The sequence below is a fragment of the Rana temporaria genome, chromosome 3, assembly GCF_905171775.1.
Source record: "Rana temporaria chromosome 3, aRanTem1.1, whole genome shotgun sequence".
NCBI lineage: Eukaryota > Metazoa > Chordata > Amphibia > Anura > Ranidae > Rana > Rana temporaria.
The window spans coordinates 293,968,548-293,980,768 of record NC_053491.1 but is presented as its reverse complement, the minus strand read 5'-3'; the positions used below and the strand labels follow the sequence as shown (position 1 = coordinate 293,980,768).

General features: G+C 41.1%; 1 protein-coding gene across 3 annotated transcripts in view; it reads right to left on the bottom strand.

Annotated features, from left to right (window-relative positions):
- The window catches only part of LOC120932405 (core histone macro-H2A.1), a 210,639-nt gene that overhangs the window by 77,004 nt on the left and 121,414 nt on the right, over positions 1-12,221 (bottom strand). For all 3 annotated transcript variants that reach the window (XM_040344751.1, XM_040344749.1, XM_040344750.1), the window contains one exon: positions 4,030-4,119. In XM_040344751.1, the coding sequence (XP_040200685.1) occupies positions 4,030-4,119 (90 nt within the window). The remainder of the gene's footprint in view (positions 1-4,029; positions 4,120-12,221) is intronic.

The following is a 12,221-nucleotide window of genomic DNA, read 5'->3' as shown; positions in this document are numbered from 1 at the left end:
CTTTTTGCTTAAAATTTTTTTTCTTTTTCTTCTTCTTCTTTATACTGGCCTCTGGATCTGATATGCGTTCAGAAGTAAACTTCTAAACTCCTGTACACAGTGCATTCAGTAGAAAGGAGCAATAGATATTCTCCAAAGACCCCTTATCATTGCACAAAATCTGCATTCTTACAAACGCTGGGTCTTTCTGACTCAGGCCTCGTACACACGGCCGAGGAACTCGACGTGCCAAACACATCGAGTTCCTCGGCCAGTTCAGCACTGAAGCCGCCGAGGAGCTCGGCGGGGCGAGAGCTCCCATAGAACAACGAGGAAATAGAGAACATGTTCTCTATTTCCTCGCCGAGCTCCTCGTCGGCTTCCTCGGCCAAAAGTGTACACACGGCCGGGTTTCTCGGCAGAATTCAGCCAGAAACTCGGTCGGAAGCTGAATTCTGCCGAGGAAACTGGTCGTGTGTACGGGGCCTTAGGGTTTTTAGCGCACAGGTCTGAATGATGCCTATTACAACAAAAATAAAAAATAAAAAAAGAGACAGACTGCTGCACACCCTAAAGAGTTAACTACAAGTTTATTGAAAAAATATATCAAAAAGAACACACATGTATCAGGCATAAAAAGATATCCTATGGAGACATGAACAATACATAGTGACTACAACTGCCATGCTTTGCATTGAGCTACTTTTTGAACTGGAGACTAAAGATTTATTATCCTATTATGGACATTGGCACTACCAACTATCACTAGAGACACTGGACATCTATCATTGTCCTTCACTGGATATAAGATCCTACTATCACCTCACCGGACAAGCACTTTTATAATGAGCAGCACTTCAGGTACCATGGAGATATACGGATGGATGGTTTGGCTGCAGACCCCTTGAGCAAACGTGTGATTATAGACTGGATGGAATAGCTACGATCTCGAGCTATCATTTGACAGCAAACAGTGAGTAAATCTTGTGTTACAGTGTTGTGAAACATCACTGCTAATACTGTCACTTACAACCATCATACCATTTGTCTAATCACAAATTGCCTATCCAAACCTGTAAGCTGCAAAAGCAACACAAGGAACCACTTCAAGGACATGCTTGCCTAAGCAACCCACTGGACTATATCCACACTTTATGGGAATCAGTTCAGATATCTATCAGTGGTAACATTGTTGCATTCTCATTAACTGCATTTCAGGTGAAATTGATTGTGAAGAAAAACTATAACTACAGTGCCTCTGCCATCTCTTCAATGTCTCCCTAATAACGTTCAATTAATGAAACCAGATTCACATGGAAGCTACATATGTTTCTAAATGGTGATCTCCATGAGAGACTTTCTCAGCTATTTCAGGCTCACGGTCCTTCTGGTTTTGTTAGTATTGATTACTTTGTTGGTCACTAGTCCTAGTGGAGGGGTATATTACCACTACCATTATACAGGATAATTTTTCATGTCCTTCCTCTGGTTACCCTCTTTGCTGCGTTCCCTTACATAGATAGTGGTATTTTTTACCTGTCAATTCAGGAAACCACTGTCTTGTGTGGGAACTATTAGGGATATATTGTATTAGCAATTGGGCTTTTTTATGTGGGGGGGGGGGGGGGGGTATCTGTGTATTGTGTGAAGGGTGGGTGCGCTATTTATTTACTCGGACCCTCCTGCGGGAGGATCGAGTATTCCCTCATTCTAGTTACCAGTATAAGCCGGTCTGTGGGGGGGGGGGAATTATCTGGGTAGGTCCACCTATTTTTAGGGGACCCATTTTTTATGCCTGATACATGTGTGTTCTTTTTGATATATTTTTTCAATAAACTTGTAGTTAACTCTTTAGGGTGTGCAGCAGTCTGCCTCTTTTTTTTTTTTTTTTTTTTTTTATTGTACTTTTTGATTGCACCCCCCGATAATATCAGTGAGTACTGCACTATTCTTTATTAGGTGGGATTCCCATATTCTCCCCTTTTTTCCTAAAGATACTTTACAACATTTCTATGTAAATAACACATCTATTCTGCATTCAAAGCTCCTAAATAGTACATTGCTTGCAGAGATTTAAATGTTTAACATTTCTTAGAAAACATGACAATAAAAGGTAACCTAAGTGTTGATATTCAGAGTTTGGTGTCATGATTCATCTGCAGGATGAAAGTTAAACAGTCCAAGACACTGCTGTGCATTAATATTGCAATATGTGCAAGTAATTGAAAGCCAGTGTTCTTCAAATCAACATTTTTCAAGAGGTGACCGAAAACCTGCTTTTATTTGGTATGAACACACTCCTTCTTGGCCCGTTATTGCTTTTCTTTTTTTGCACAGACATAAAAGAGCTATCATTAAGGACCAAAATTGAAGTGTTTGCAGGAAAACTAGGGTCACCTATAAATTTCATGGAGTACAGGGAGTACCAAGAACAATTGTGCAGTTGGGCGTTGTTCCCTAACATATTGAAGAAGTTGAGCTCTGGACATTTCCAATTTGTTCTAATTTATGTTCCACTGTTTCATTTGGCATATGGAGAATGCATCATAAATTCAAGAGAAATCTAATAAAACAACCTGACATTCCTGTAATCAGATGGGGAATTATATGCAAAATGTGGCCAATATGGCAGCTTAAATGTTTCACCTTCACACAACGACTTTTATTCTTGATTTAGAATCGAACCATGATGTGAGTCTGTTAAGTTTTGTCGTTCTTAAAATTAGAAACTGTGTACGTTTGTTGAACTTTGCAGGTTAATGGTAAGAGTTCTGCATTTTACAAATAAGCCAGTACCACAGTTGGTAAAGGAATTCTAGTTCAAAGTGTACAGCAGTTCACAGCTTAATGCTGATGTTATGAAACACCTGACAGATGATACAGTAGAAGCATAACAATGTTTTGATGACTAGTACTAGGAGAAAGCATGTCACTGTAATTGCAAAAAAAATAAAGTGCAAAAATGCAAGCAGTTAATAAAAATCAAAGCAATTTGTCCTAAAGAATAATGATAAACTCCACCCAAAAATATGTATTTTGGATGGGGTAGAACAGGGTTTGATCTGGTGATGGGGCTTTACTGCATTTTATTTATCTTCCTCCACCCTACAATGGCTCTGGAAATCCTGGATTTTCAGTTAAATCATTACTCTCTACTTGTAGGTAGGCTATCCCCTGTTCATTTATACAATACATTACAAGATACCCTTGTCTAAAGTTTTCATGTCATACATTTCCTGTCACAGACATGAGGTGGGGAACGATTGCTACCAGCATCCCACACACCAGCTGGGGCAGACTGAATAGGCAGACATATTTTGAATACAGGTACTTTTCAAATTTGGCATTCCCAGAGCATTTTAACTGCTCTATACCTTCCCCTACAAGGCTCAGATGAAAGATTTAAAGTATATCTAAAGACAAAACAAAAGTTTTAAAGTATCAGAACAGTCAACAGGCCTCTGCTGCCATATGTGTCCTTGTTGGGGAGAGTTGAGAAGAGTCTCTTTTTTTATTTGTCAATTGTCAATGAGATTTGCAGCTGTTACCAGAACTGGAAATCTTTTAAAGGGTAACCTGTTTTGGTGACAACTGTCCAAGAGAGGATTTTCCCCACTTTAGAGAGATCCCCTCTTAATTCCGGTTGCGCCTACAAGACAGAAAGTAGAAGTAAATCTTCTCCACAGGGCACAAAAAAAGGTCCCGACATTTGATACACTTTTTAATCCAGGATCCCTATAGCCCCAAAGTTCACATGCACCCCAAAGAATCACTCTCTATTTAAAAGGAAAAAAAAACACAGGGAAAAATCTGAAGCATACTTAATTTTTTTTGATGCACATATTTGTTCTGGACCAGTGACACAAAGTCTCAACTACCACAACCACAGTCACCATAATAACCAGTGAATTATTTTTAAATTCCCATAGGTTGATACAGTAATTTTTACTTTTTAATGATTCTCCCTAAATGTAGACTCACTTCACACACACAGACACACACACTTACACATATATATATATATATATATATATATATATATATACTTACCACCAGCAACATCTAAGGGTCCATTCTTTTTTTTCAGTTCAATTACTGCTTCCAAAAACTCTTTGCCTCCTTTCTTCTCTAAGGCACTACCTATATAGAAACAACAGATAGGTCCCATTTATTATTTCAGATATTTAATTAATTAATTAATTAATTAATGTATACATCCACTTCTGGTCGACTTTCTTTATTCATACTTAGTTGAATGCAAACCTCCAATAAGAAGGCTGACAAAAAACTGATTATCCAAATATATATATATATATATATATATATATATATATATATATATATATATATATATATATATATATATATATATATATATATAAACTGTATCAGTTACACCAACACCAATCAAAATAAATAATCAGGTAAACAAGGACAATAGCATTTCTTGTGGTTGCTTTCACACTGCAGTGATGTGGTGTGGCCACAGCACTGGAATACCTGTAGTTTTCCTGAGGTTTCCCATAGACGTTCTTTTAGGACTTGCATTTTTTTGGCTTTTTCTGAAAGTGCACCAAAGATGCAGCATGCTGTACTTTTTGTGCACTTTCAACAAATGCGCCAAAAAACGAGGTACACAATAGAAAATCTATGGGAAACCATGAGTAACCCACACGAAAACCATGGGTACAACCATGCTGGGGCCAAACCGTAGCAGTGTGAAACAGCCCTAAAACATACATTTTATAGGCTTACAGGGTATCAGGTTTTAGTGAAATAGTAGAGAGAAGAGAGGAAGAGAGGAGTGTGTGTGTGTGCGCGGGTGTGTATTTATGCTATATGCTATAATATATATATATATATATATATATATATACACACACAAATAAATACATACATACATACATAGTGCCTCGAAAAAGTATTCATACCCCTTGAATTTTCCACATTTTGTCACGTTACAACCAAAAAGGTAAATGTTTTTTATTGGGACTTTATGTGATAGACCAACACAAAGTGGCACATAATTGTGTGGTGTGCATTTGTATTCAGTCCCCCCGAGTCAATATTTTGTACAGCCACCTTTCGCTGCAATTACAGTTGCATATCTTTTTGGGTATGTCTCTACCAGCTTTACACATCTAAAGAATGACATTTTTGCCCATTCTTCTCTGCGAAATAGCTCAAGCTCTGTCAGATTGGATGGAGAGCATCTGTGAACAGCAATGTTCATGTCTTGCCACAGATTCTCAATTGGATTTAGGTCTGGACTTTGACTGGGCAATTCTAACACATGAAAATGCTTTGATCTAAACCAGGGGTCTCCAAACTTTCTAAACAAAGGGACAGTTTACTGAACTTCAGACTTTAGAGGGGCAGGACTGTGGCCATTTGGAATTGAAATTGTCCTGGCATCAGTGGGAGTAAACAATGCATTTTTGGTTTTAGGGGGAGGAAAAGTGCCCCATTGTTGGTGTCAATGGGAGAAATAGTGCCCCTTTGCTGATGTCAGTAGCAGGAATTATGCCCTATTGTTTGTGTCAGTGGGAAGAATAGTGTATTGTATCCATAGGAGGAAATGTGCCCCAAGGGCCAGGTAAAGGAAAGCAAAGGGCTGCATCTGCCCCCCCCCCCGGTTGTAGTTTGGAGACCACTGATCTAAACTGTTCCATTGTAGCTCTGGCTGTATGTTTAGGGTCATTGTATTGCTGGAAGGTGAAACTCCACCCCAGTCTCAAGTCTTTTGCAAACTCTAATATGTTTTCTTCTAAGAATGCCCTGTATTTGGCTCCAGCCAGCTTCCCATGAACTCTGACCAGCTTCCTTGTAGCCCTGTTGTCTTCAGGGTGATGTACAGTATTAGTTTTCCGCTACACATAGCATTTTGCTTTTAGGCCAAAAAGTTCAATTTTGGTCTCATCTGGGCAAAGCACTTTCTTCCACATGTTTGCTGTGTCCCCCACATGGCTTCTTGCAAACTGCAAATGGGGCTTTCTTTCAACAGTGACTTTCTTCTTGCCACTCTTCCATAAAGGCAAGGATTAGGGAATGCATGACTGAGGCTTCATTTCCACTGACGTTTTTACAGCCACTTTTCTGAGCGTTTTTTACAGCTTAAAAACGCCTGTCCATGTTATTCTATCATGCCCACATAGGCGTTTTTGAGCTGCAAATGGCATAGGCGTTTTTGAGCTGTAAAAAAAAACGCAGGACCAGGGCGTTCTGAAGCTCCAGAGTAGAGCTGTAAAAACAACAGATGTTAAAAACCGCTCAAAACCGCTCAAAAACGATCGAAAACGCTCAAAAATGCTCAAAACCGCTACTGCGGCATTTTTAAAGCTCCAGCTCACAATTTTTTTTTTTTTTTTTTACAAAATAAACATGGACAGGCGTTTTTAAGCTGTAAAAGAGGCTAACAAAAGTGGCTGTAAAAACGCCAGTGGAAATGAAGCCTAATATTTGTCATGTGGACAGATTCTCCCACCTGAGCTGTGGATCTCTGCAGCTGCTCTAGAGTTACCATGGGCCTCTTGGCTGCTTCTCTGATTAATGCTCTCATTGCCCGGCCTGTCAGTTTAGTTGGACAGCCATGTCTTAGGTTTGCAGTTGTGCCATACTCTTTCTGTTTTCAGATGAGGGATTAAATAGTACTTTGTGAGATGGTCAAAGCTTGGGATATTTTTTTTATAATCTAACCCTGCAAACTTCTCCACAACTTTATCCATGACATGTCTGGTGTGTTCCTTGGCCTTCATGATGCTGTTTGTTCACTTAGGCCTTGTACACACAACCGAACATGTCTGCTGAAACTGGTCCACAGACCAATTTCAGCGGACAGATCTGACCGTGTGTACAGCCTAGCAGACAGGTTTCCAGCAGACAAAAGTTTTAAAGCAGGCTTTAAAACTTGTCGGCTGGAAACCTGTCCGTCCGACATGTCCGCTGGTTAGTACACCTAACCAGCTGACAGAAATCTCCTGCATGCGTCGAATGGATTCGACGCATGCGTGGAATTATTTTACTTCCGGGTTTGCGGACGTGGCGGCGTCAACGTCACCGCCACGTCACCGCGCTGTCTGTCTGCGGGGATTTCGGTTTGATGGTGTGTACAACCATCAGACCGAAATCTCCGAGCGGACATGTCCGATGAAAACGGTCTGCGGACCGTTTTCATCAGACATGTCCCCTCGTCTGTACGGGGGCCTAAGGTTCTCTATCAAACCCCTGAGGGCTTCACAGAACAGCTGTAATTATACTGAGAATAAATTACACAGATGGACTCTATTTACTAATTAGGTGACATTTGAAGGCAATTGGTTCCACTAGATTTTAGTTAGAAGTATCAAGAGTAAAGGGGCTAAATACAAATGGATGCCACACTTTTCACATATTTATTTGTAAAATTGCCCTTCTACTTCACAAGTATGTGCCACTTACATTTATGTTTTTGGCTGTAATATGACAAAATGTGAAAAATTTCAAGGGTATGGATACTTTTTCAAGGCACTGTATGTATGTATGTATGTATGTGTATATATAGATATATCTATATATAGATATAGATATATATCTATATATCTCTTTCTAAGCACATATTCCTTCTCAGCTTATTGCTTGGTGTTTTGCCTGGCTGTGTCTGATTTAGGTACTTTTAAATCAAAGATTAGTATAAGCATGCTTTAAATAAGTGTCAGACCTCTTTCTTATACTTGTTCTTGGTCAGTGACCAAGACAGCACTGAAGCTAAAGCATCAACATGAGATCTAGGAGGTTAGCATTTCCAAATTCAGCGATCCAATCCTCTTATGAATGTGTCTCTTTAAGTCCACCTGCCTCACAGCTCATCTGCCTATAAGTTTCATTCCCATAACATTCCTGAAAATCTACAGCACTCAATTAGAGAAACAAGAGGAGGGCAGGACCCATATAGTGTACATGTAAGAACATAGGATTGTCAGATCCTGTTGGTCTCTCAGGCTGTTCCTTCAGAATCCTGTGCCGTAAACGGCAGCTCCCCCACGCATGCACGGCAGTGACTTCATCTTGGCTCCGGTCAGTCACACAATCGGAGTCCGTGAACTCGAAAGGAAGATAGGTGAAGATTGAAGTGGCCTCAAGCGATGACAGTGTATCGCTGGAATGCTTTGTTTTCAGGTAAATTTCACATAATGTGCTAGTATGCGATGCATACTAGCAACATTATAGTAAAGGAAAAGGGGGGTTGTAATTGCGTAGGTGAGTGATAATGAAAAAAGTTTAGGAAACAACAAAATAAATATAAAATAACAAGGTGGATATAACATACTCAGAGACCCCTTTATCTCTTAAAGTGGATGGAAATCGAAAAAAAAAAAAAAACACTTTGTACATATAGGATTTTATGTCATCTGTGCCCAGTCTTGCTACGAAGAGTTAATCCAGCTCTGAGCAGTCCTCTTATCTTTTTTCAGTGAGATAAAAACAGACAGACAGAGAAATAATGTCCCTCCCTCACCCCTTGCTGTGAGTGAGAGGTGATTTACATATCTCATGTGAGAGAGACATTCTGTGTACTTCACATCCCTCCTCCTTTCTTCTCCAGCTCCCCCATGATTGGCTGCTCCACACCTCAGCATGATTGGGCATGCTGAAGTCATGTGGTGACTTTCCTGGGTTTTGACTGGATGTTAGTGATAATGGGGTATAATCCACAAGACCAGCAGAAGTTCAGTGTAAGAAATATCGATGCCTGGCCAAGGGGAGTATAGAGGTGGGAGGGGAGTCTACTGACATCCACTCACCGAGCTCCCGATAACAGACCTTCCCACAGAATCTGCAGTTTTTTGGGTCTCATAACAGACAGAGGGGAGACATTTGACAGGTAAGGATACATGCAGGAGGCATGTACTGTATAGATAACCACTATGGCAGTAGTTTGGAAAGGATCGGAGTGGGTTTACAACCACTTTAAGACCTTGGCTTCAGAAGTCATGCAAATAAAGCCAGAGACTGAGAAGCAGAATAGAATAGAGGTCCTTGAGACAGTAAATCTGGCCTGCTGGGGAGAGGCCAGTGGCTGTCTGTTAAAAGTCTGAGTATGTCTGTGTACCAGGTTCTCCTGGGCCAGTTTGAACCACAGTCTTTGTCTCTTGCTCTATCCTTTTGAGCAGACAATACAGAGTTTGAACTGAGGGAATGACACAGATTACCCTAAACTGAGATCAAGGAAATATCAGGACATCCGAAGCTAGCGCTAGTTCATCCTAGGTGTTGTCCACATACAGAGGTGATTTGTTGTCGATTATGGAGGCTAGGATGTTCTTATCCAGAGTCCCCCATTTCTTACACATCAGATGGAAAATGTATGGGTAAAGGGTCCATTCCCCTTGATCCAGGAAGTGGTGTCTGAGGTAGTTTGCTTTCTAGTTGTTCACTCCTGGGATGTGGACCGTAGAGAGCTTTGGACAGTGAGTTTCTATCCAGGAGATTATCTGGATGGCTGCATGACTCCTGGAGCCTCCTCTTTGATGGTTGATGTAGGCTACAGCCATGGCATTGTCTGACTACACCCTGATTAGGTGTCCTCTCAGAAAAGGAGTCCAATACTGCATAGCCATTGGCTCTGAGCTCAAGGATGTTGACAGGGTGCTTGGCTTCTATGGGTGACCATGTTCCATGGTTCAAGAGGGGCTGAAATACTCCTCCTCAGCCTGAGAGACTGGCATCTGTTTTTATCACTCTCCAGTGATAAGGAAGGAAAGACTTTCCTATCATTAATGTGGTTATAAAGGCACTAGGTTTTTACCTTCATGCATTGTATGCATAAAGGTAAAAAACATTCAGCGTTCAGCAGTCCCCCCCTAATATTAACATGAGCCCCATCTCGATCAAGTGATGTACACTACAGCCTTGCCTCTCCGGGTACTCACTCAATCAGTCTGTGAGAAAATCAAGAAATGGAGGGGGCGGGGCCAAGTCACAGCTCAATGTGTAATTGGACACACAGAGCAGCAGCTTGGTTTGGATGCTGCCATAGCAGGTTGCTTGCGGTGGGGAAACCCAACAGAAGGGAGGAGCCAGGAGCGCTGGCGTGGGACCCTGAGGAGAGGAGAATATGGGCTACTCTGTGCAAAAGAGCAGGTAAGGTTAACATGTTTATCATTTTATTGATAAACTAAAGCTTTACAATCACTTTAAGCCTGGACTTAAGATTCACCCAGTTAGGGAAATCTATATTTGGCTGGATGGGAGCATGGGTAGGTCGAGAGGAGGAGAATGTTTGTTTCAAGTTGACAAGATGTTTTGTTGGAGAGGTCTTGAATGAAATTGGGTGAATGTTACAGCCTTGAAGGGGACTATTATGAGGCCAAGAACTCTCATGGAGAATCTCATTGTGAGATGTCTCTTTGATCGCAAATATCAATCCTGTGCGATGAGAGATAAACTATTATCAGGGGTTAGCTAAAAGGGGACCACCTTCTCTGGGTAGTACAAACTGCAGGTTTCTTACAATCGGACTTGTAGCCAGTTTTATTTTAAAAGGTTACATGAAAATAACACAAACAAAATTAGAAAATATATCCGTGTCATCCAGGCAGCAACTGAACATTGCAGGTTCCTAACTCACTGATGAAGGGCTTCTCCCAGTCACCCACAAAAGAAAGATAATGCAAACCTTTTCTCTTACAAAGCAAACTTCACATAAGCAGCCAAGGTGGCTGGAAAAACCCAGACCGGATTCTACCTTAGTTTTCTGCAAATGAACGCATGCAAGGTAAAACAAAACGTTCATTAATCACCTCGCCTTTCATAATGTCACATATCCCCCAGACAATGAACACGGGAAAGGGCATCTGCATTATTCTGAAGTTTCCCAGTTGTATGCTCCACTGTAAACTTAAATACTTGAAGAGTGAGGAACCAATGTGTTTGGCCTCCTCCAAGCCAATGGCACGCTTTCTGGGGTTGGCAGTCCTGCTTTTCTAAGGGAATCTACTACTACTTGCTCCCGGGAAAATTATATTCTTAATCCGCACTGTGGATGACTACACCATCCAAATAGGCAGATGCATATTGGTCATGTAGTCTTAACATCTTATTCATCATTCTCTGGAATGAGGCAGGAGAATCATGCAAACCAAAAGGCATCCGCTTATACTGGAAAGACCCCTCGGGCACTTCCCAATCTGTCAACAAGCTTTTTGACCTGAGGCATTGGGTATGCATAGAATTTGGACACGTTGTTTAACTTCCTGAAATCATTACAAAACCTTATAGTTCCATCTTGCTTTGTGACCAACACTATGGGACTCCTCTATCACGTCCAACACTAACATGTTCTTAACTTCATTTGCAACTGCTTCTCGCCTAGCTTTGGGTATTCTATAGGGCTTTACATTTATGCGGATGTCTGGATCCGTAATCATGTCATGCTGTATAACTGTGGTGAGTCCAGGCAGGTGAGAGAAAAAGTCTCTATTTTTACTCACAAACTCTTTAACAACCTTCTTTTGGGCCACTGACAAGGTTTCAGTTCTAGGTACCTCAGGTGTTTTTGGGGATTTCTCTACCAGATTTGGATTGGATGGAGAGCGTCTGTGAACAGCAATTTTCAAGTCTTGCAACAGATTCTCAATTGGCTTTGATTCTGGACTTTGACTGAGCCATTCTAACACATGATTATGTTTTGATCTAAACCATTCCATTGTAGCTCTGGCTGTATGTTTAGGGTCAATGTCCTGCTGGAAGGTGAACCTCCGCCCCAGTTTCAAGTATTTTGCAAAATCGAACAGGTTTTCTTCTAAGATTGCCCTGTATTTGGCTCCATCCATCTTCCCATCAACTCTGACCAGATTCTCTGTCCCTGCTGAAGAAAAGCATCCACACAACATGATGCTGTAACCACCATGTTTGACGGTGGGGATGGTGTGTTCAGGGTGATGTGCAGTGTTAGTTTTCTGCTACACATAGCCTTTTGCTTTTAGGTCAAAAAGTAAAATTTTTCCACATGTTTGCATTTTGCGAGAAGCCACGTGGGGAACACAGCAAAGGGGACTCTTTCAACCATGACTTTCTTCTTGCCACTCCAGATTTGTGGAGTTCACGACTAATAGTTGTCCTGTGAACAGATTATCCCAGCTGAGCTGTGGTTACCATGGGCCTCTTGACAGTTTCTCTGTTGAATGCTCTCTTTGCCTGGCCTGTCAGTTTAGGTGGATGGCCATTTCATGGTAGGTTTTCAGTTGTGTCATACTCTTTCCATT